Below are 26600 nucleotides of genomic sequence, written 5' to 3'. Positions count from 1 at the left end.
ATCCCTCCCTCCCTCCCTCCCTCCTTTCCTCCTTCCCTCCCCCCACTTCCTTCTTTCCTTCCTCATTCCTCCTTTCTCCTTCCTCCTTCCCTTCCTCTCTCAGAAATTTTTTGGCATTTAGTATATTCACAATGTTGAGCAACCATCACCACTATCTAGTTCCACAATATTTTTTTTTTTTTTGCGGTACACGGGCCTCTTATTGTTGTGGCCTCTCCCGTTGCAGAGCACTGGTTCTGGACTCGCAGGCTCAGCGGGCATGGCTCACGGGCCCAGCCGCTCTGCGGCATGTGGGATCTTCCCGGACCAGGGCTCGAACCCACGTCCCCTGCATCGGCAGGCAGACTCTCAACCACTGCGCCACCAGGGAAGCCCATCCACAATATTTTTGTCACCTCAAAAAGAAACCTCCTGGGGCTTCTCCGGTGGGTCAGTGGTTAAGAATCCGCCTGCCAATGCAGGGGACATGGGTTTGAGCCTTGGTCTGGGAAGATCCCACATGCCGCGGAGTAACTAAGCCCGTGCGCCACAACTACTGAGCCTGCGCTCTAGAGCCGGCGAGCCACAACTACTGAAGCCCGCGCCTAGAGCCTATGCTCTGCAACAAGAGAAGCCACCACAATGGGAAGCCCGCCCACCACAATGAAGGGTAGCCCACACTCGCCACAACTAGAGAAAGCCCGCATGCAGCAACAAAGACCCAATGCAGCCAAAAATAAATTAAAAATAAATTAAAAATTAAAAAAAAAAACTTCTTAAAAAAAAAAGGTCCTACCCATTAAGAATCACCCCTCAGCCCACTCTCCCACAACCCCTGGCAACCACTACCACTTTCTGTTTCTACAGATATGCCTGTTATGGATAGTTCCTTTAAATGGAATCATACAATATGTGGCCTTTTGTGTCTGTCTTCTTTCGCTTAGTGTAATGTTTTCAAAGATTATCCATGTTGTGGCATGAATCTATGCTTCATTCCTTTTTATGGCTGAATAATATTCCATTTTATGGATATACCATGTTTTGTTTATCCATTCATCAGCTGATGGACACTTGGGTTGTTTCCACCTTTTGGCTATTGTGAATAGTGCTTCTGTGAATGTTCATGTACAAGTTTTTGTTTGAACACTTGTTTTCAACTATTTTGGGTATATACCTAGAAGTGGAATTGATGGGTCATTTGGTAATTCTACGTTTAACTTATTGAGGAACTGCCAAACTATTTTCCACAGAGGTGGTACCATATTATATTCCCAAAAGCAATTCATGAAAGTTCCAATTTCTCCATACCCTTGCCAACATTTCAGAAAACATGACTTCTTTCAGAAAAAAAGAGGAGGGAACACTTCCCAACTCATTTTATTAGGCAGCATTACCCAAATACTAAAACCAGAAAATGATATGACAGAAAAAACTGAAGACCAATATCCTTCATGAACATGACACAAAAATCTTAATTAAAATATTAGTTATATGTATAAATATATAAATATATTTTATATATTTATATTTATAAAGATATAAAAAATACAATTTGTAAAAGATTTATAAAAATATACAATTTATAAGAGATGCATATACACATATGTATATGTATACACGTACATACAAACACATATGTATTTCACATATCACAACAATGAGGGGTTCATGCCAGGAGTGCAAGGCTGTTTCAACATTTGAAAATCATTTTCATTCACCATATTAATGGACTAAATAAGACAAGCCATATAATCATCTCAGTAGATGCAGAGAAAGCATTTGATAAATACCCACTTATGATAAAAACTCAAAACAAATTAAGAACAGAATGGAAATTCCTTAACCCAATTAAAGGAATCTACAAAAACCCTACAATTTACATCATACTGAATGGTGAGAAATTGCATGCTCTCGTTCTAAGATTAGAAACAAGGCAAGTATGTCTTCTCTGATCACTCCTATTCAATATTCTGCTGGAAGTCCTAGACAGTGCTATATTAGATAAGAAAAGGAAATAAAAGACATTCAGATTGGAGAGAAAGAAAGAAAACTCTATTTTCAGACAACATTATTGTCTATGTAGATAAAAATTTAAAGTCTAGAAAAAAGCTCCTAGAACTAGCAAGTTTAGCAAGATTTCAGGATACACTGTCAAATATATGAGTCAATTATATCCTACATACCAGCTATGAACAATTGGAATTTGAAATTTAAAAATATAACACATGTTAAAAAAAACACAAAAACCAAAAATATAACACACATAATATGACCACAAAGACAAACTAATTAGGTATATATCTAACAAAATATGTACAGGATCTGTATACTGAAAAAAACATCAATGAAAGAAATAAAATATCATGTAAATAAATGGAAAGATAGGCCATGCTCATGGATTGTAAGACCCAATATAATTAAAATGCCAATTCTTCCCCAATTTGACCTATAGATGCAATGTAATTCCAATTAAATTCCCAACAAGCATTTTAAAGTTATTTTTTAGCTAATTCTGCAGTCAAATGCTCTACCCCTGAGCTATACCCCACCACCCTTGACAAGCTAATTCTAAAATTGTTATGGTAAAATAGAGGAGCAAGAATAGCCAAAAAAATTATGAAAAAACAAAATTGGAGGATTTGCACTACCCAATTTCAAGACTCACTGTAGAGCTACAGTTATCAAGACAGTGTGGTAATGACAAAAATCCAGAAACACAGATCAGTGGAACTGAACAGAGAATAGGGAACCCCAAAATTGGCCCACAGAAATGGAGTTAACTGTTTTTCTTTCCTGTCAAGATAAAAAAGTGCAAATAAGCAAGGGCTGGGAGAAGGCTAAAGGAACCCCGTAGTACTGGGTTCAAGTTAGGAATATCAGCATGAACTCATGTTTCTTTTAAAATATATACAGATAAATAGCTAAAGAAATAAAAATAAATATGTGTATACATGGGTAGGATACATACATGTATTTCCTAGCTCTTTGACACTCCTAGCAGTGACACACCAGTAGCAATAAACATACATAATGCCGAGAGCTTGGTTTCTAAATGCCACTTTCCAACAAAAGAAACCAGATCTCCTTGGAGAAATTAATAGCTGATTCTAGGTCTGGATCAGGGAAATTACAAGATGAACCTGGACTTTCTTATAGTTCCAGTAAATAAGGAAGTACCCTCCTCCACGATAAAATGATGGGGGCATGTTAAAGGGACTCAGGAGGCAAGCTGAAAGACCTAACAATGGCCAAACCTATAACAATTTGTGCCACATAATACATAATGTAGTACTGGATTATAATACAAAGAATAGAAAAGACAAATATTCCTTATAGAGGAATGCCAGTTAATAAATGTAGAAGCAATGAGGGAAAGAAAATCACTGTTAGAACAAAACAAGAGCCATTGATGAACGCTAAAATTAATGGATGAAACTTTAAGGAGAAACAGGATATTTGCACAACCTCAAAATATTTCCCTTGTGGTAGTTTTAACATATGACTACAAACTCTTTGATGCCCCTCCATCCAGAAGGTAGAGCTTAATCGCCCTTTCCTTCAGTATGAGGACTTTTGAGTCAGTGAAGAGTATAGAAAGAGGAAAAACAGTAACTTTACAACAGAGAAACTTGGGAGACACCACCATAACAAAGTGACCAAGGTTAATGTCACTTAGTAATATCACTTAGTAATAAGTCACGTTCATATAATCTGTCCCCTGAAATAATGCAATAAGAAGGGCACATAATCTCTGTGATATCCATCCCCCAAATCCATAACCTCAATATGTTCATGATAAAACATCAGACAAATGCAAATTGAGGAACATTTCTACAAGACTACTTATCATGTCTACAAGACTAATCTTCAAAAGTGTCAAGATCATGAAAGATAAAGACCAAAGAAGCTGTCACAGGTTGGAGGAGACTGAGGAAACATGACAACTCAAAGCAATGTGATAAACTGCATTGGATCCTGGAACAGAAAAAAGGTTGGTGTTCAGTAAAGGATAAACCTTGCCCAAAGAAAGGCTTGGCCCCTTGACCCAGCTCCTAGGAGGTAACCTCTAAGCCCTTGGAGTGTCCTGCCTGATAAGAGTGTCTGTTACCTGGGAGCCTGGAGCCATGCTGGGTAGTCTATGCCAACAATGGGATTTATGGTAAGGGTTTTGAGCCATGTGGTATCAGTTCAGCCTCTGGAAGGGCTGGAGACTATATATAAGTGTGTGTGATGGGAAAATACATACTTGCTAAAACGGATCAAAAGAAAAAAAGAAGTGGCTATTAATATAAGAATTTTACCATGATAGAGTCATTTCATAATGAAAAAAGGGCGTACTCAACAAATGGACATAACAGTCCTAAATGCTGTATACCTAATAACAGAGCTTCAAAATAGATAAAGCATCAACTGTATAACTGAAAGGAGAAATAGAAAGAAGCACAATGTTAGTTGGAGATTTCAATACCTCTCCCTCAATAACTGATAGAATGGACATAAAATCAGTAAGGCTACAGAAGACTTGAATCATACTATCAAAGATCTTAATTCATATTTATAGATCATGCCACATAACAAGAGAAAAATACATTCTTTACAAGTGTGCATAAAACTTTTACCAAGATAGACCATATTCTGTACTGTAACAGAAGTCTCAATTAATTTATAAGTATTCAAGTCATACAAAGTATATTCTCTGATCACAATGGAATCAAATTATAAATCATAACAGAAAGTGGAAAATTCTAAAATATCTGGATACTGTAACACACATCTAAATAACACACGGGACAAAGAAGACATCCCAAGGTAAGTTAGGAAGTATTTTGAACTGAATGAATATGTAAAGACAACATATCAGTATATATTAGATGCTACTAAATGAGTGCTTAAAGGGTTATTTATATCACTAAAGCTTTATACTACAAAAGAAGAAACGTCTCAAATTAGTGACTCAGCTTCAACCATAAGAAACTAGAAAAAGAAGAGCAAATTTAACTCAAAGTAAGCAGAGAAAGGAAATAATAAACAAGGGAACATAAATAAAATTGAAGACAGAAAAACAATAGAGAAAAATCAATCACACCAAAAGCTGGATATTTGAGAAAAATCAATAAAATTGATAAATCTCTAGCCAAACTGCCCAGAAGAAAAATGAGACACAAATTACTAATATCAAGAATGGGAGAAGGGAACATCACTTCAGATCCTCCAGATTTTATTAAAAGGATAAAAAAGGAATATGATGAACAACATTTTGCTCCTAAATTAGACAACTTATGTGAAATAGACAAATTCTTTGAAAAATACAAACTACTAAAGCTCAGTGAAGAAAATGATAACCTGAATAGCCTTATAACCGTTAAATTGAATTTTTAGTTTAAAACTTTTTTAAAAAATGAGACATAATTGACATTTAATGTTGTGTAAGTTTAAGGTGTACAACCTGTTGATTTGATACACTTATATACTGGAGCATGATTACCACCATAGCATTAGCTAATACCCCTATGATGTCACATAATTATCATTTCTTTTTGTGGTGAGAACATTAAAGATCCAGTCTCTTAGCAACTTTCAAGTATATAATACAGTATTGTTAACTATAGTCACAATGCCATTCATTAGCTCCCCAGAACTTATTCATCTTCTAACTGCAAGTTTGTACCCTTTAACATCTCCCCATTGCCTCACCCCTCCCAGTTCCTTGTAAACACCATTTTGTTCTCTGTTTCTATGAGTTTGGTTTTCTAAGATTCCACATATAAGTGATATCGTACAGTACTTGTCTTTCTCTGTCTGACTTCCTCACTTAGCATAATGCTCTTAAGGTCCATCCATGTTGTCACAAATGGCAGGATTTTCTTCTTTTTCATGAATAATATTCCATGAAATATACACCACATCTTTTATAAAAGAATACCAGTGCCAGATGGCTTCACTGGCAAATTCTACCAAACATTAAAGGAAGACATAACACCATTTCTACACCAAATCTTCCAGGGGAGAGACCACTTCCCAACTCATTCTATGAAGTCAGCATTATCCTGATACCAAAAGCAGACAAAGAAAATATAAGAAAACTAAAAACCAACATCCTAAATAAGAATACATGCAAAAATTCCTAACAAAAACTTTAGCAAATTGAGTCCAGTGATATATAAAAATGATAATACATCATGACTAAGAGGGGTTTAATTCCAGAAATGCTAGATTTATTTAACTATCAAAAATCAATATAATCAATGTAATTTGACAGATTAACAAATTAAAAAAGAAAAGCTATATGATTGTCTCAATAGCTGGAGAAAAAACATTTGACAAAATCCAACATCTCTTCTTGATAAAAACTATCAACAGATTAGTAATAGAGGTAACTTCCTCAACCTGATAAAGAGCATATATGAAAAACCCACAGCTAATATACTCAAAGGTGAAAGACTAAATATTTTCTTCCTAAGATCAAGAAAAAGGCAAAGATATCCACTCTGATCACTTCTATTCAACATTGTACTGTAGCCAGTACAATAAGACAAGAAAATAAATAAAAGGCACCTATAATGGAAAGGAAGAAGCAAAACTACCATTTCTCACAGATGACATGATTGTCTATGTAGAAAAGCTTAAGAGGATCAACAGTAACTACTAGAACTAATAAGTGAGCTTAGCAAGGTTATGGGATACAAGATCAACATGTGAAAGTCAATTGTATTTCTCTATCCTAGCAAATAACTATTGGAAATTTTAAAATAATTAATACCATTTAAAATAATATAGGCATATGAAATACTTAGGGATAAATTTGACAAAATGTATAAAACTTGCATACTAAAAACTACAAAACACTTCTGAGAGAAATGAAAGAAGACCTAAATAAATGGAAATATATACCCTGTTCATGGATCTGAAAACTCAATATTATTATAATGTCAATTATTTCCAAATAGATCTATAGATTCAATTCAATCCCAATCAAAACCCAAGCAGGCCTTTTATAGTAACCAACAAGCTGATTCTAAAATTCATATGGAAATTTAAAAGACCTAGAATAGCCAAAACAATTGTGGAAAAGAAAAGTAAAGTTGGAGAACTTAACACTATCTGACTTTGACTTATTATGAATCTACAGTAATCACTAATGCTAGAGTAATACAGAAGTTACAACAATGCCAATAGTGGTACTGGCAGTAAGATAGACAAATGGAAAAACAGAACTGAAGTACTTCCAGAAATACAACCAATCAACTGACTTTTTTACAGAAATGACAAGGCAAGTCAATCGAGGGAGGATAATTTTTTTTAAACAAATGGTTCTTGAACAATTGGACAGCCATATGCAAAACAAAGTGAACCTAAACCATTTCCTAAGACCATATACAAAATTAAATCAAAATGGATAGCAGGACTAAATGTAAGAACCAATATTATAAAATGTCTAGAAGAAAGCATAGGATAAAGTCTTAGTGACCCTGAGTTTTGCAAAAATTTCTTAACCATGACTCAAAAAGCATGAACTATAAGGAACGTATAAATGAACTGGACTTATTAAAATTAAAAACTTTTGCTCTTCTGTTATTCAAATGAAAAGGCAAACTTGGGAGAAAATGTTTGCAAAATATATATCCAACAAAGGACTTATATCTAGGATATATAAAGAACTCTTATAACTGGACAAAGTATTTGAAAAGATATATCAACCAAGATGATATATAGATTGTAAATAAGCACAAGATGATCTATAGCATTAGTTATTAGGAAAGTGTAAGTTAAAACCACAGTGAGACACCACATGACTCCCACAAAAATGGCTAAAATTAAAAGGAATAATCATTCCTAGTGAGGGCAAAGATGTGAAGCAAATGGAACACTTATATGCTGCTGGTGGAAATGTAAAATGGTACAGCACTTTGGAAAACAGTTTGCAAATTTCTTAAATAGCTAAATATACACTCAGTGTATGACCAAACTATTCAATCCTAGGTATTCACACAAGAGAAATGAAAGCTACATCCACACAAAGACTTGTATTCAAATGTTCATATCAGTTTTATTTGTAATAGCCAAAAACTAGAAACAACACAGATTTCTATCAACACATGAATGGATAAACAAATTTGGTACATCTATACAATGAAATACCATTTAGCAGTAAAAAGTAATTACTATAGATACATGTAACAACAAAAACGAATCACAAAATAATTATGCTGAATGAAAGAAGCAAAACAAAACAAGAATGCCTACAGTACAATTCCATTTATATAAAATTGTAGAAAATTCAAACTAATTTATAGTGAGAAAAAACAGATCAGTGGTTGCCTGTGGATGGGGGGAAGGGTGTGGGGAGGGAGGGTTGGATGACAAACGGGCATAAGGAAACTTTTATGGGTAATGGATATGTTATTTTTATTGTAGTGATGGTTTTAAAGGTACATACATATGTCAAAACTCATCAAATTGTACACTTTAAACAAGTTCCATTTACTATATGTTATTATACCTCAATAAAGTTGTAAAATATATTTTGGAGACAATGAGAGAAATTTGAAAATGGACTGGATATATCGTATTAGATATCATATGAGAATTAGATTGATAATGATGATCTAGTTATGGGGGAGAATGTCCTTATTTTTAGGATATGGATGCTCAAATATTTGAGTGTAATGTTATAATATCTATAACTTACCATCAATTATTCAGGAAAAAATTTACATATACATTGTTGAATCTAGATGAAAGTTGTATGTGTGTTCATTGTACTGTTCTTTCAGTACTTCTACATGATTGAAAATTGACATAATTAAAATGTGGGGAAAACACAATATTGTTATATTGATTTATTGCCCATCCTCGTCTTAGGAAGAGAGACATTACCTTTATTGTCCTAGAATGTAAGTAAATCTCTGGGAATGTCTCCAGGGAGGGAGACATTCTCTATCTTTACTGTTCTGGAATGTAAATAAACCTGAGCACACTGGCTTGATGTCTAGACATTAAGAATTCATGGAGAATTATCTCTGAACAGGAGGCTAGAGCCAATCACAAACAACCAAAAAGAATAATGAAACGAATGTATGAAACGAATGTATGAAACGAATGTAGAGTGGTAAGAAATGGACGGAGAAGATGACAAAGACATATTACATATGCATACTTGATGTCCCTGAAGAAGAGAAGAGATGGACCAGATAAAAAAGTTAAACAAAATAAAACTTCCCTGAAATAAAAGGCTTGAATCATGATTGGAACAGCTAACTATAACCCAGTTAAAATTAGCTCACAAAAATCAATACTAAGGCATATGCTTCTAAAGATCCTTAACTTCCAGCATAAAAAAAGAATCACGTGGCAGAAACATACAAGAAAAATATCAGGTTAATCTAAGACTTCTCAATGGTACCACTCAATTTTAGAAGAGCAATGCTTACCAAGTTCTCAGGAAAAGAAAGTGTAACTTTAACAATCAGGGTTCAATCAGGGAAGTGGATTCATTATGAGTATTATGGAATAAGGAATTTTTATATGAATTAGATCATGCACAATTGTGGGAGTAGCTGGGGAAGTAAAGGTATGAAAGGGGAAGCTGGAAGATTAGAGAAGTCACTAAACCAGCCCTTTTGAAACACTGGCATGGGTGGATAAGTCAGTGCTTGCAAGAAAATCTGAGAAGCCAGGCACATCCAGCTGCTTAAGTGAGACTATGAAAGGAGAGCTGATGGAGAAATATATGAAGAACTGTTGCCTTTGTGGGTTGCAGCTAGGCATCTGGTGGCAGGCCTGGGGCCACTGTAGGTAAGCAGGGCTGGGAGATAGAAAGGGCTGAATACAGAGTGGAAGAGAGTGAGGAAAAATTAAGACCTTCCGGGTATCTCTGCATCTGTCCTTCCCTGTATCTAATCTCAAACTTTTGGAGTAATGGTTGTTCCTTCACTTTGACCTCCCGAATCTCATGCAATTTCTACTTTTGGCCGACTCTAACCTGGAGTCACACAGGATTCTTGAAAACACATTTCTCAGCATAACCCAGACAACAGTAGAACAATACAGCCCAATAACCTAATTTTTTTTTTCTACTGGAAAAGTTTTGTGGTGAAGTAACACCACCTGAGTTCAGAAACTCCTTCCAATTTGCTCAATTGTTTTCCTTAGTTAAATTCACTTCTAAAATAACACTCACCAAAGTTAATAATGACCTCCTTGTCACAAAATCCAAGCACCGGTTTTCTTTCCTCATGTGAATTGACCTCTAGTGTGGACAGTTCCTCCACTGAAACACTCCTTGGAAACACTCTGTTCTCTGTGAACCCCTTGCTCACCTGGTATGTTTTCACCACTCCAGCTGTTCCTTCCCATTATGCTCTGTAGATGAATCTTTCTTGGCCTGGTCCTCAAATGCTGATAGCACAAGCCTTGGTCCTCGGCCTGCTTTCCCTGTCACTCTAAACATTTTCTTTAGGTAGTTGGATGAGACTAAGATACCACACACAAGCTCTCAAATCCTGCCCAAGCATAGAGAATGGTAGGGGGGACTTGGCAGGCTCAGGAAGTGGGGTGTATCTAGTATTCATCAAGAATTTCTCCCCACACATAGTTCTAAGTGCTTTACACAGATAAGTGCATCAACTTCTTGTTATGAGTAATTGTGTACCCCCCAAAGATATGTTGAAGTCCTAACCTCCAGTACCTCAGAATGTGACCTTACTTGAAAACAGAGTCTTTACAGAAGTAATCAAGTTAAAATGAGGCCAGTAGGGTGGGCCTAATCCAATATGACTGGTATTCTTATTAAAAAAAAGGGAAAATTAGACACAGAGACAGACTAGCAGAAGGAACACGATGTGAAGACACACGGGAAGAAAATGGCTGTATGACTGGAGTGATGTATCCACAAGACAAGGAATGACTGAGACTACCAAAAACTAGGTGAGAGGCACAAAACAATTCCTTCTCTAGTGCCTTCAGAGGGAGTGTGGCCCTGCTGACACCTTAATTTCAGACTTCTGCCCTCACAATACATTTCTGTTGTTTTAAGCCACTCAGTTTGTGGTACTTTATTACAGCAGCCCTAGGAAGTTTATACACATCTCATGTCAAATCTATGAGATAGGTACTACTGTGAACATCCATCCTTTACAGCTGAAGAAATCAGGACAGAGAGGTTAACTAACCTGTCCAAGGTCACATAGCTAGTAACTGGTAGAACCAGGATTGAAACCCTAGCTGACTGGTTCCTGAGCCTATCTACCCAACCACTATGCAAATTGCCTCAATATTTTGAACAGCATTGCTCCTAAGTTGAAAAGGGGGTGTATAAATAAATCTTAATATATAAATGGTTGAATAAATTATTGCATATCCACCCCACGAACTATCATGCAATCATTCAAATGCGTTATTGTTGAGTAATAAAGCAAGCAGAGATAGTTGTGTGACATGATCCCATATTTGAAAATCAAGGAAGAAAACAATCCTTATACAGCTTCTGTCTGATTATAAGCATGTAACATATGTATATCTATATACAATTATGAGCACAGATTAAAACATGAAAGTGTTCATAGTGGTTAATTAGTACTGGTTATCTGTTGGGGATAAATAGTGGAGGAGGAAATTCAGTAAATAATAAATGTATTAGTTAGCTTTTTCTCGGTAATAAGCCACCCAAAACTTAGTGGCTTAAAACAATCAACATTTTAATCCACGATTCTGTGAGTCGTCTGGGATGGGTGGAGTGGATGGCAGAGCTTTTCTAGTCTAGGCCAGTGTATTACTATCTAACAAATTACCCTAAAATTTAGCAGCTTAAAACAACATCTATTATCTCACGGTTTCTGTGGGTCAGGAATTCAGGTGAGGCTCAGAAGGGTGCCTTTGGCTGAAGGTCTCTCATAAGGTTGCAGTCAAGCTGTAAGCTGAGGCTCTGGTCTTATGAGAAGGCTAGACTGGAAAAATATGCTCCAAAACTCACTCATGTGGGTCTCTCCATAGGGCTGCCTCATGCTTCCCCTAGAGTAAACCCTCTGAGAGTGACAGCATCCAAATTGGAAGCCCCCATCTTTCTGTAACCTAATCTTGGACGTGACATCCCATTACCTCTGCCTCATTCTATTCACTAGAACCAAGTCACTAATCCAGCCCAAACTCAAGGGAACAGAATTACACAAGGGTGTAGATACCAGGAGGTGGCGATAATTCAAGGTCATCTCAGAGGCTGCCGACCACAGTAGGCTTGACCATGGCTAGATGGATAGAATGGCTTCATTCACACATCTGGCAGATGAAATATGGTTGGTCTAGGGCACCTCAACTGGGATGGCTCATCTCTGCTCCATCACTGCTCCATAAAGTCTCTCATCCTCTAATAGCATAATCCAGGCTTTTTCACACTTGGGCTCAGGATTTCAAAGAGGAGCAAGAGTGGGCAAACCTCAGTGTGCAAGTACTTCTCAAGCCTCTGCTTGTGTCATATTTGCTAATGTCCTACTGGCCAAAGAAGTGGCCAAATCCAGTTTCAAGGGCTGGAGAAATGGACTCTACCTCTTGGGTGAAGTGGCAAAGTCATATTGAAAGGTGGCATATATTCTGATGGTAGTGACTAAAGGAGACCATCCAGACTTCTGGATTCTGGCTAGAATGTAGACACCTGAAAAGAACTCCCATTCTTATAATTAGAAAAAATTCAGGTAATCTACAAAATCATAACTTTTCTTGAACTCATCATAGAGCAACCAACTAGCTTGATATATAAGGCAAATGCCTCAAAGGAGACAGGAAGTTATCACTGGTCACCTATGGCAGAGCAGGAAGGAAGATGGGTCTACCACACCAGCAGTAAGAATTCAGCAAGAATTTTAAATAAATTTCTAAAGGCTGAGTGTGGGATAGTGTGAGAATATAGGACCTCTGAGAGCTGCAGACCTAGGGGTAGTTAGCCCCCATTTGCAGGTTCTTCTCCACAGACCTCCACTGGGTGCTCACAAGAAACACTGGGGATAGGGTGGGATTGGAGAAAGCCTCTCTCAGTGGTGTAGGCCTGCAAGGGGACAGCTGCTGATACAGAAATGGCACAAAGCCCCAATGGGACCCTATTCCCCTATAAAACAAAAGCCTTAAGCCACTGGGGGAAGTGCAGCAAACCTTGTTGCCCACAGGACATAGGTGAAGATCCACTGTGGCTAGAGGAAAGGAAAAGGGAAAAAAACCTTCCACTCACAGAGGAAGGGCAGGAAACCATCCTAGGCCCAGACCATTTAAGGCTTTATACTAATGGGGAGGGTAGGATCACTGAAAAAGCCTCACCCTCCAAGACCTAGGGATACAGGGCCTGCCTAAGACTGAGGCTGGCCCAGGACAACTCCTGTCCCCCCACTCATCAGGTCACCAAGACCCAGGTAATAATAGAAGTCTACTACTAAGGGAGAAGCAAGAGCATAGAGAGGGAGTCTCTCTGAGATGCAGGCACATAGGAAACACCTAAAGGCAAGGGTGGTTCAGGAATATTGAGAAAAATTATCTGGAAAACCAGTGCCTACTCTAAGCACAAGGTAACACTAGAGAAATTTGAAGTCATTGACACACTGTAGGTAAAGAGAGCAACAAAACCTAAACCCAGCCTAAATCCTGACTAGATGGACTCAATTCCCCTATGCTAATGACCTATAAGGAAAGCAGCCATTATCTACTCCCAGGAATAAATATTTACCTTACTTTCTACTCTCCTACATACAACATTGGATATTCAGCCAAAAATTACATGCAAAACAGCAAGAGAAAACAATCCACTGTCAAGAGACAAAGCAATCAACAGATCCAGACTCAGTTGATCCAGTTGTTGGAACTGTCAAACAGGGAATTTAAAATAACAATGATTAATTAATATGTTAAAGAGGGTAGTGGAAAATGTAAACAACAGGTATGAACAGATGGGGAATTTCAGCAGAGAGAATGGAAATACTAGAAATGAAAAGAAAACATAACTGAGATGAAGAATGCCTTCAATGGGTTCATCAGTGGATCTAACAGAGCCAGGGTAGGGGTTAAAAATCAGTGAACTTGAAGATAGGTTAATAGAAATTATCCCAACTGAAACACAAAGCAAAATAATGACTGAAAACAGGCATACATATAAGGATAGAAATTTGTAGCATTTTCTGTCTAACAGTCTCTCTTCTGGTCATAAATTATTTACATTATCATACCATGCAAAATATGTTCACCTCCATTCCAAGACCTCTAAACGTTTATCCCAAATTATAGCATCAGGCTCAAATCTAAGACTTTAAGTCTTCTGCATCAGGTTCAGATATGGCTGAGGCTCCTTGGGTGCAGTTTCTCAGTTTCTTGATCCAGAGACCTGTGAGTTAAATGACAAGTTATATGACCATCCCCCCAACCCAACACACACACACACATAAATATAAATACAATAATGAGATAGGGACAAGATAACTGCAACAGATACTCCCATTCAAAAAGGGGAGGAACAAGAGGCACATATGTCACTGTTCCATAATAATTCTGAAATCCCAGAGAGCAAAAATTGTCAGGTTTCCCTGCCCCAGGGGCAAATAATGTTTCTTGCTTAGGTCACGGTTCTACCTGGGAATGGCTTCCCAGTCCATTTTAGTACATCGTTCTTGGGTCTTCTGAGACAGCCTTCTTTTCCCATAAGAAATGGCCCATGTTTGCAGCTGAGTAACTTTCTCAGCTTGCTTCCTGTTCACAGAAGTTAGAGAGGGGAGTCCAGAGGCCACTTTTCATTTTGGACTGTTTCAGTCCCTTTAAGTCCAACCTGGAGGTAGTTTTGCTAGTAAAACTCTATTAAAAATGTTACAAGTTTCTATGAATCTGGTTTGTATTTACTCCATGTCCCAAATGCGACATCAACAATTCTTTTTACCCTCCCTACTTTGAGCAGTGTGTCAGGCTACTGGGAAAATGTGAAGTTTTAAGAAGCTGTTTGACTTAGCTGAGAGAGTCTCCCAAACTCCACCTTAAATATTTCACACATTTTAACAAAGGGTCTTAGAACCACATCTACGATTTGATCTCTACCCTTGGGCCATTTTTTCACCTTGAGAATATTTTGGTGGCTGGAGAGACTGGAGATGTGAAGCAGTTATTTTCAACCCAGCCAAGTCCTGGCTTTTCTGCTATTTCTTCTGAATTCTGCTCACAAATGGAACAGTTATTTGCTTAGTTCATACTTTTCTTTCTGTATCTTATCACATGCAGCTAAAAGAAGCAAACTGATAATTCCAACATTCTGTTGGAAATCTCTTTAGCCAGATCCACAAGTTCATTTGGTACATTCTCTATCTTTCCACAGATGATGGTGACTGTTTTGCTATTTCTTTCCCTTACTAAACAACACAGACTGCCATCTTTTCCAGCCTTTCTTAACAGTTTTCCTCATTGTTTTTCCAGTCTCTGCCTGCTGCCCAGGCCCAAAGCTAATGTCACGTCTTATATTTTGAAACAATACCCCCAGTAGACGTACACTTTTAGGTATTACTTAGCATTTGCTGTGCAACAGACTACCCCAAACTTAGTAGCTTAAAACAATAATCATTTTATTTATCTCATAATTCTCCAGGTTGGCTGGGATAACTGGTGTGGCTCTTCTGGTGTGGGCTGGTGTGGCTGGGGCTGGAGGTTGATGAAAGCCTCACTCCCATGTCTGGCATTTGGTCTAAGGGGCTTCAGCTGGCCTGGTTCATCTCTGTTCCATGTGGCTTCTCATCCCTCAGTAATCTGAGTTTCTTCACATGAAGGTCTTGGAATTCCAAAGAGCAGCAAGAGAGGGTAAGACTCGAGGCAGGCTTTACACACTTCCCCAGCATCTTCTTGAATCTCTTTGTTAATGTACATTGGCCAAAACAAGTCACATGGCCAAGCTCAGAGTCAAGGAGTAGAGAGAGAGCTCCACCTCTTAATAAGAAAAACAACAGAGTAATATTACAAAGTGGGGTGCATAAAAGGATGGGAGAGATCTGTGGCTATTTTGCATTGTACCACAATGAAGGAAGATAAAAATACGATGTCATGGAAACCAGTATGAATGATAGGATTATATGTATGTATTCGTGTAAAATAATATCAGCAGATGTGTGTATATATAAAACCATAATGACTTTAAAACTGTGGATTCACATGAGCAAAATATTCAATAGGAAACATATTTGATAGACACAATTACATTAAATCCAAAAAAAATTTTCAATTCAATTATTCCTCCCATTGTGCAATGTGTTCTGCTGCAAATACTCTACAGAACTGAGAGCAGGTCTACACATTAAATATATCATTTTGTTGTCCTACCTTTTGTTTTGTTGCCACTTTAAATTGCTTAATATAACACAGTAAACATTACAGTCATTTAGATGATTTTGCATACTCCATCTATAAAGAATTTGATAATAACTTGCCTTATATAATACTTTGTACAGGAAGGCTTTTCCTAATGCCTCAAACTGACAGCATTTTCCCTGGTATGAATTCTATTATATTTTGTGAGGCTGTGAAAATATGGAAGTTCCCCTTCATTCAGTGCATTCTTAGAGGGTCTCTTCCAAATAATTTTTCTCCTCTCAGGTGAAACAGCCTGATGAATTCTTTTTATTATACAATGTATTCATATATGATCGGTCTTGGTTGAATTTTATAATACACACTTAGACCTGATTTCTGTGATAAGGTTTTCTCATTTTCAAGAAACAGGTTTACTTTCATGTATGAATATTGCGATGCATACTCAGAACTGATTTCTGAGTGAAGCCCTTTCCACAGTCACTACATTTATAGGGTTTCTCTCCAGTATGAATTGTCTGGTGTTTATTGAAATTTGACCTGTCAGTGAAGGCTTTCCCACATTCTGCACATATATATGGTTTCTCTCCTGTGTGAATTCGCTGATGTACTTTGAGATGTGGTTTCTTGGAGAAGGATTTCTCACAGTCAGAACATTTGTAAGGCTTCTCTGTAGTATGGATTCTCTGATGTGTAATTAACTCTGACTTCTGGATGAAGGCCCTCCCACAATCAGCACAGACATAGGGTTTCTCTCCAGTATGAATTGTCTGGTGTTTATTGAAATTTGACCTGTCTGTGAAGGCTTTTCCACATTCTGCACATATATAAGACTTCTCTCCAGTATGAGATTTCTGGTGAGTATTGAGATTTGACCTGTTGGTAAAGGCCTTCCCACAGTTAGTGCATATATAGGGTTTCTCTCCTGTGTGAATTCGCTTATGCATCTGGAGTTGTGACTTAGAAGGGAAAGATTTCCCACAGTCACTGCATTCATAAGGCTTCTCTCCAGTATGAATTCTTTGATGTGCAATCAAGTGTGCCTTTTGGATGAAGGCCTGCCCACATTCAGTACATATGTAGGATCTCTCTCCTGTATGAATTCTCTGATGCATTCTGAGCGTTGATTTTTGGGTAAAGGCTTTCCCACACTCACTGCACTTGTGGTGTCTCTCTCCAGTATGAATTTTCTGATGTACATTGAGGGCTGAGTTGAGGGAGAAGCCTTTCCCACATTCACTGCATTCATAAAGTTTTTCTCCAGTATGGGTTGTCTGATGCCTAAGTAGAGATGACACTTGGAAAAATGATTTTCCACATTCACTACATTTATAGGGTTTTTCTCTAGTATGAATTTTCTCATGCATAATTAATTCTGAATTTTGGATGAACGCCTTCCCACACTCAGAACATATATACAGTTTTTCATCTCTATGAACTCTCAAATATATACTGAGTAGTGGCTTCTGTGTAAAAACATTCACACATTTGCTAAGTTCATGAGGTTTTTCCATAGTATGAATTCTCTGAGGTGCAAAGAGGTGTGACCTCTGGGTGAAGATCTTCCCAAGTTCAGTACACATATTTGCTTTTTCCCCAACAGGAAATTTCAGATTGTGACTGAGTGCTTGTTTGAAGCTGAAGACTTTTCCACATGGATTGCTGTCACAGAATTTCACTCCTGTATGTGTATTTTCATGGTTAGTATAAGAAGAGCTCTGGGTGAAAACTTCACCGTGTCCAATAATTTTATCAAAGTTCTTTGTTGCATTGTTTTTATTATGAATAGGTACATCTAAATTATACTTTAAACTCTTTCCAAATGAGTCACGTTTATGGGATCTTTTCTGTGAAGGAATACGATTTGGGCCTGGATGAACAAATTTTCCACTGTCTTTATATCCATAATCCCATTCTGTATTCAATATTTTCTTATTGATGAAAGCAGCATGACTCAGAGGTTTGTTCTGTTTTTCCTGATAGCTTTTTATCTGTTCAGCACCATGCCACAGTTCTTCTAAAATGGAATACAATGAATCATCTCTTGTATCTTCACCCTCCATTTCACTATGAAATGAAACTTTTCCAGAAATTCTTTTTTGTGAGGTCTTAATCCCAAACTTTTCATCTAAAAACAGAATGAAAAAGTAAAATTGACACAAAGAATAGATGGCAGAAGATTAAAAGGTACACATAAATTAATCCAAATTGAACACAGGGAAACCAGTAAATTTGATGATGATGATGATGATAATGACAGAAAATACATATATAGCACTTATTATGTGCCAAGCTCTTATATGACATGATGTTCCAGGCATTGTTCTAAGAAATATATATATATGAACTCATTTAATCCTTTCAAAAGCCCTATGAGGTATTTTCTATTATTATTTACCATTGTAGATAAGGAAAGTGAAGTTCAGAATGATTTTATATATATATATATATATATATATATATATATATATTTAGTATTGGAGATTGGAGTTCAGCTAAGCAATCTAGCTCTATTTTGGTAGGGGATATCAAGTAGGGTGAAGAGAAGATTAAACAGACAAGGGTTTAAAGGGGAAATTTCTGTGGAGAGCCTAGGCTTGAAGGGGTGACTCAGAGTCTAAGTCCTCATTAGCTTGGCTTGAAGGGGTGATTCAGAGTCTAAGTCCTCATTAGCTTTCAATTCTAAATCCTCACTTATCTCACTGATTCTTGCTTATTAGCAACAATATCAAATTAAGGTGATAAAAAACAGTTTAATTTGCTAAGAGAGTAGATCCTAAAAGTTCTCATCACAAGGAAAAATTTTTTCTTTCTCTTTTTTGTATCTATATGATATGGATGTTAACTAAACTTACTGTGGCAATCATTTCACAATATATATATGTCCAGTCATTATGCTGTACACTTTAAATTTATACAATGCTGTATGTCAATTATATCTCAATAAAACTGAAAAAATTAATTTATTCATGCCTATAGGAAAAATATTGTGATCACAGCCATCTTGACCTATACAAACAATAAATGGATGTCTATACTCCAAATCTCCATCCAGGTGTTATTGTTTTCTTGGAACAAAAATTATATATATTTAACAAGAAGTACAAAATCAGAGAGATGACAAACCAACTGTGGTAGACTGAAAGCTGCCCACTAGAATCTGTTTCATCATTCTTTTGCAATAACAGAGTAGTAGCCAGCCATATGGCTGCCCAGTCATATAACATTTCTCAACCTCGTTTGAAAATTGGTGTGGCCATGTGACAATGTTCTAAACAGAATGTGAGAGAAAAAAACGGGTGCTACCTTCAAACCAGAGCATTGAAACAGTAGGCATGTTTTCTCTATACCTTCTTCTACCCTCTTGCTTACTAAAACCTGGACGTGACAGCAACATGGATTCAAACATGCAGATGCCACAAAGAATCCAAGAGACAGTGGAGTTGAGTAGTGGAAGGAACCTGGATTCATAAATAAGCAGGAGCAACTAGGTTTTCCAATGGCCTGTGATATTAGAGACTTTATATGAGAGAAATAAAATTCTGTATTTAAGTCACTGTATCTAATGCTCTCTTTACTACTGTGAATTATCTTTAACACAATTATTATACTATTCTTGCCCAGAGTGGGAATCACAGATTGTTCCATTACCAGTATAGTTCATGAGACATATGCGAATCTCAATAATAATTGTAAAATGAAGAATTACACACTATCTTACCAGCAAGAGTTTTTAGATACGGAGAATGCTCTGAATCATCAAATCCAGTTTTCCCCTGTTAGTCATTTTGATACTGTACTCTGAACACATCTCCCATATAAAATCTCATCCTCTTATTCTTTTTCTTTATTTTTAACATCTTTATTGGAGTATAATTGCTTTACAAGGGTGTGTTTGTTTCTGCTTTATAACAAAGTGAATGAGCTATACATATACATATATCCCCATATCTCCTCCCTTGTGCATCTCCCTCCCACCCTCCCTATCCCACCCCTCTAGGTGGTCACAAAGCATGGAGCTGACCTCCCTGTGCTATGCAGCTACTTCCCACCAGCTATTTATTTTACATTTGGTAGTATATATAAGTCCATGCCACTCTCTCACTTCATTTCAGCTTACCCTTCCCCCTCCCCGTATCCTCAACTCCATTCTCTCAAGTCCATTTTCTATGTCTGCGTCTTTATTCCTGTCCTGTCCCTAGGTTCGTCAGAACCACTTTTTATTCCATATATATGTGTTAGCATACAGTATTTGTTTTCCTCTTTCTGACTTGCTTCACTCTGTATGACACACTCTAGGTCCATCCACCTCACTACAAATAACTCAATTTCGTTTCTTTTTACGGTGGAGTAATATTCCATTGTATATATCTGCCACATCTTCTTTAACCATTCACCTGTTGATGGACACTCAGGTTGCTTCCATGTCCTGGCTATTGTAAGTACAGCTGCAATGAACACTGTGGTACATGACTCTTTTTGAATTATGGTTTTCTCAGGTATATGCCCAGTAGTGGGACTGCTGGGTTGTATGGTAGTTCTATTTTTAGATTTTTAAGGAACTTCCATACTGTTCTCCATAATGGCTGTATCAATTTACATTCCCACCAACAGTGCAAGAGGGTTCCCTTTTCTCCACACCCTCTCCAGCATTTATTGTTTCTAGATTTTTTGATGATGGCCATTCTGACCGGTGTGACATGATATCTCATTGTAGTTTTGATTTGCATTTCTCTAATGATTAATGATGTTGAGCATTCTTTCATGTGTTTGTTGGCAATCTGTATATCTTCTTTGGAGAAATGTCTATTTAGGTCTTCTGCCCATTTTTGGATTGGGTTGTTTGTTTTTTTGATATTGAGCTGCATGAGCTGATTGTAAATTTTGGAGATTAATCATTTGTCAGTGGCTTCATTTGCAAATATTTTCTCCCATTCTGAGGGTTGTCTTTTCGTCTTGTTTATGGTTTTCTTTGCTGTGCAAAAGCTTTTAAGTTTCATTAGGTCTCTGTTGTTTATTTTTGTTTTTATTTCCATTTCTCTAGGAGGTGGGTCAAAAAAGATCTTGCGGTGATTTATGTCATAGTGTTCTGCCTATGTTTTCCTCTAAGTGTTTTATAGTGTCTGGCCTTACATTTAGGTCTTTAATCCATTTTGAGTTTATTTTTGTGTATGGCGTTAGGGAGTGTTCTAATTTCATTCTTTTACATGTAGTTGTACCGTTTTCCCAGCACCACTTATTGAAGAGGCTGTCTTCTCTCCATTGTATATTCTTGCCTACTTTATCAAAGATAAGGTGACCATATATCTGTGTGGGTTTATCTCTGGGCTTTCTATCCTGTTCCATTGATCTATCGTTCTGTTTTTGTGCCAGTACCATACTGTCTTGATTACTGTAGCTTTTTTAGTATAGTCTGAAGTCAGGGAGCCTGATTTCTCCAGCTCTGTTTTTCTTTCTCAAGACTGCTTTGGCTATTTGGGGTCTTTGGTGTTGTCATACACATTGTGAATTTTTTTGTTCTAGTTCTGTGAAAAATGCCATTGGTAGTTTGATACGGATTGCATTGATTGCTTTGGGTAGTATAGTCATTTTCACAATGTTGACTCTTCCAATCTGAGAACATGGTATATCTCTCCATCTGTTTGTATCATCTTTAATTTCTTTCATCAGTGTCTTATAGTTTTCTGCATGCAGGTCTTTTGTCTCTTTAGGTAGATTTATTCCTAAGTATTTTATTCTTTTTGTTGCAATGGTAAATGGGAGTGTTTCCTTAATTTCTCTTTTAGATTTTTCATCATTAGTGTATAGGAATGCAAGAGATTTTTGTGCATTAATTTTGTATCCTGCTACTTTACTGAATTCATTGATTAGCTGTAGTAGTTTTCTGGTAGAGTCTTTAGGATGCTCTATGTATAGTATCATATCATCTAACAAACAGTGACAGCTTTACTTCTTCTTTTCCAGTTTGGATTCCTTTTATTTCTTTTTCTTCTATGATTGCTGTGGCTAATACTTCCAAAACTATGTTGAATAACAGTGGGGAGAGTGGGCAACCTTGTCTTGTTCCTGATCTTAGTGGAGATGGTTTCAGTTTTCACCATTGAGAACGATGTTGGCTGTGGATTTGTCATATATGGCCTTTATTATGTTGAGGTAAGTTCCCTCTATGTCTACTTTCTGGAGAGTTTTTATCATTAATGGGTGTTGAATTTTGTCGGAAGCTTTTACTGCATCTATTGAGATGGTCATATGGTTTTTCTCCTTCGATTTGTTCATATGTTTTATCATATAGATTGATTTGCATATATTGAAGAATCCTTGCATTCCTGGGACAAACCCAACTTGATCATGGTGTATGATCCTTTTAATGTGCTGTTGGATTCTGTTTGCTAGTATTTTGTTGAGGATATTTGCATGTATGTTCATCAGTGATATTGGCCTGTAGTTTTCTTTCTTTGTGACGTATTTGTCTGGTTTTGGTATCAGGGTGATGGTGGCCTCGCAGAATGAGTTTGGGAGTGTTCCTCCCTCTGCTATATTTTGGAAGAGTTTGAGAAGGTAAGGTGTTAGCTCTTCTCTACATGTTTGATAGAATTGGCCTGTGAAGCCATCTGGTCCTGGGCTTTTGTTTGTTGGAAGATTTTTAATCACAGTCTCAATTTCAGTGCTTGTGATTGGTCTGTTTACATTTTCTATTTCTTCCTGCTTCAGTCTCAGAAGGTTGTGCTTTTCTAATAATTTGTCCATTTTCCCAGGTTGTCCATTTTATTGGCATATAGTTGCTTGTAGTAATCTCTCATGATCCTTTGTATTTCTGCAGTGTCAGTTGTTACTTCTCCTTTTTCAAGACTATTGATTTGCGTCTTCTCCCTTTCTTCCTTGATGAGTCTGGCTAACAGTTTATCAATTTTGTTTATCTTCTCAAAGAACCAGCTTTTAGTTTTATTGATCTTTGCTATCGTTTCCTTCTTTTCTTTTTCATTTATTTCTGATCTGATCCTTATGATTTCTTTTCTTCTGGTAACTTTGGGGTTCTTTTGTTCTTCTTTCTCTAATTGCTTTAGGTGAAAGGTTAGGTTGTTTATTTGAGATGTTTTTTGTTTCTTGAGGTAGGATTGCATTGCTATAAACTTCCCTCTTAGAACTGCTTTTGCTGCATCCCATAGGTTTTGGGTTGTTGTGTTTTCATTGTCATTTGTTTCTAGGTATTTTTTTGATTTCCTCTTTGACTTCTTCAGTGATCTCATGGTTGTTTAATAGTGTATTGTTTAGCCTCCATGTGTTTGTAATTTTTGCAGAATTTTTCCCTGTAATTGATATCTAATCTCATAGTGTTGTGGTCAGAAAAGATACTTGTTACGATATCAATTTTCTGAAATTTACCAAGGCTTGGTTTGTGACTCAAGAGACGATCTATCCTGGAGAATGTTCCATGAGCACTTGAGAAGAAAATGTATTCTGTTGTTTTTTGATGGAATGTCCTATAAATATCAATTAACTCCATCTTGTTTAATGTATCATGTAAAGCTTGTGTTTCCTTATTTATTTTCATTTTGGATGATCTGTCCATTGGTGAAAGTGGGGTGTTAAAGTCCCCTACTGTGATTGTGTTACTGTTGATTTCCCCTTTTATGGCTGTTAGCATTTGCCTTCTGTACTGAGGTGCTCCTATGTTGGATGCATAAATATTTACAATTGTTCTATCTTCTTCTTGGTTTGATCCCTTGACTATTATGTAGTGTCCTTCTTTCTCTCTAGTAACAGTCTTTATTTTAAAGTTTATTTTGTCTGATATGAGAATTGCTATTCCAGCTTTCTTTTGATTTCCATTTGCATGGAATATCTTTTTCCATCCCCTCACTTTCAGTCTACATGTGTCCCTAGGTCTGAAGTGGGTCTCTTGTAGACAGCGTATATATGGGTCTTGTTTTTGTATCCATTCAGCCAGTGTATATCTTTTGGTTGGAGCACTTAATCCATTTACATTTAAGGTAGTTATTGATAGGTATGTTCGTATTACCATTTTCTTAATTGTTTTGGGTTTGTTATTGTAGGTCTTTTCCTTCTCTTGTGTTTCCTGCCTAGAGAAGTTCCTTTAGCATTTTTTGTAAAGCTGGTTTGGTGGTGCTGAATTCTCTTAGCTTTTGCTTGTCTGTAAAGGTTTTAATTTCTCCATCCAATCTGAATGAGATCCTTGCTGGGTAGAGTAATCTTGGTTGTAGGTTTTTCCCTTTCATCACTTTAACATGTTCTGACACTCCCTTCTGGCTTGCAGAGTTTCTGCTGAAAGATCAGCTGTTAACCTTATGGGGATTCCTTTGTATGTTATTTGTTGTTTTTCCCTTGCTGCTTTTAATATTTTTTCTTTGTATTTAATTTTTGGTAGTTTGATTAATATGTGTCTTGGCATGTTTCTCCTTGGATTTATCCTGTATGGGACTCTCTGTGCTTCCTGGAATTGATTGACTATTTCCTTTCCTGTATTAGGGAATTTTTCAACTATAATCTCTTCAAATATTTTCTCCGTCCCTTTCTTTTTCTCTTCTTCTGGGCCCCCTATAATTCGAATGTTGGTGTGTTTAATGTTGTCCCAGAGGTCTCTGAAACTGTCCTCAATTCTTTTCATTCTTTTTTCTTTATTCTGCTCTGTGGTAGTTATTTCAACTATTTTATCTTCCAGGTCACTTATCCGTTCTTCTGACTCAGTTATTCTGCTATTGATTCCTTCTAGAGAAATTTTAATTTCATTTATTGTGTTGTTCATCATTGTCTGTTTCCTCTTTAATTCTTCTAGGTCCTTGTTAAACGTTTTTTGTGTTTTCTCCATTCTATTTCCAAGATTTTGGAATCACTGTTACTATCATTACTCTGAATTCTTTTTCAGGTAGACTGCCTATTTCCTGTTCATTTGTTTGGTCTGGTGGGTTTTTACCTTGCTCCTTCGTCTGCTGTGTGTTTCTCTGTCTTTTCAATTTGCTTAACTTACTGTGTTTGGTGTCTCCTTTTCACAGGCTGCAGGTTCGTTGTTTTTGGTGTCTGCCCCCAGTGGCTAAGGTTGGTTCAGTGGGTTGTGTAGGCTTCCTGGTGGAGGGGACTGGTGCTTATGTTCTGGTGAATGAGGCTGGATCTTGTCTTTCTGGTGGGCAGGACCCTGTCTGGTGGTGTGTTTTCGGGTGTCTGTGACATTATGATTTTAGGCAGCCTCTCTGCTAATGGGTGGGGTTGTGTTCCTGTGTTGCTAGTTGTTTGGCATAGGGTGTCCAGCACTGTAGCTTGCTGGTCGTTGAGTGGAGCTGGGTCTTGGTATTGAGATGGAGATCTCTGGGAGAGCTTACGCCATTTGATATTACATGGAGCTGGGAGGTCTCTGGTGGACCAACGTCCTGAACTCGGCTCTCCCACCTCAGAGGCACAGGACTGACACCCTGCCGGAGCACCGAGACCCTGTCAGCCAAATGGCTCAGAAGAAAAGGGAGGAAAAAAGAAAGAAAGAAAGAAAAAAATAAAATTAAATTAAAATAAAAAATTTTAAAAACTATTAAAAATTAAAAGAAATTAAAAAGTAATAAAAAAAAGAAAGAAAGAAGAGAGCAACCAAACCAAAAAACAAATCCACCAATGATAACAAGTGCTAAAAACTATAGTGTAAAAAAAAAAAAAACAGACAGAACCCTAGGACAAATGGAAAAGCAAAGCTATACAGCCAAAATCACACAAAGAAGCATACACATACACACTTGCAAGGGAATTTTTGCAAGGGAAAAAGGAAAATAATATATATCTTTTGGGAAGTCTGAGGTCTTCTGGCAGCGTTCAGTAGGTGTTCTGTAGGAGTTGTTCCACATGTAGATGTACTTCTGATGTATTTGTGGGGAGGAAGGTGATCTCCACGTCTTACTCCTCCACGATCTTGAAGGCCTCTTCCCACTCTTATTCTTTTTTTTTTCTTTTTTTTTTTGTGGTATGTGGGCCTCTCACTTTTGTGGCCTCTCCCTTTGCAGAGCACAGGTTCCGGACGTGCATGCTCAGCAGCCATGGCTCACGGGCCCAGCCGCTCCATGGCATGTGGGATCTTCCCGGAGCGGGGCACAAACCCATGTCCCCTGCATCGGCAGGCGGACTCTCAACCACTGCGCCACTAGGGAAGCCCCCTCCTCTTATTCTTAAGTTGCATTTTATTCTCACACATTTGGCTTTACTTTATTTGTAAGTTATTAAGTCCTGGATTCCTAGGCTTGGTTTTAGCAGTGGCTTCACTTCTCACTTTACTTAACACTTAAATTTATATAAAATGTCTAACATAAATAGAA

The 26600-nt window shown here is 37.2% G+C and overlaps 1 protein-coding gene across 5 annotated transcripts in view; it reads right to left on the bottom strand.

Annotated features, from left to right (window-relative positions):
• Positions 1–15136: 15136 nt before the first annotated feature.
• Positions 15137–26600, bottom strand: part of ZNF81 (zinc finger protein 81) — a 65047-nt gene continuing 53583 nt past the window's right edge. For all 5 annotated transcript variants that reach the window (XM_004281987.3, XM_049704835.1, XM_049704834.1 and 2 more), the window contains one exon: positions 15137–18418. In XM_004281987.3, coding sequence (XP_004282035.1) covers positions 16710–18418 — 1709 coding nt within the window. In that variant the 3' untranslated portion in view covers positions 15137–16709. The remainder of the gene's footprint in view (positions 18419–26600) is intronic.

Source organism: Orcinus orca, chromosome X, assembly GCF_937001465.1.
Source record: "Orcinus orca chromosome X, mOrcOrc1.1, whole genome shotgun sequence".
NCBI lineage: Eukaryota > Metazoa > Chordata > Mammalia > Artiodactyla > Delphinidae > Orcinus > Orcinus orca.
The sequence above is the reverse complement of the archived record's forward strand: the minus strand, read 5'-3'. Positions and strand labels throughout refer to the sequence as shown.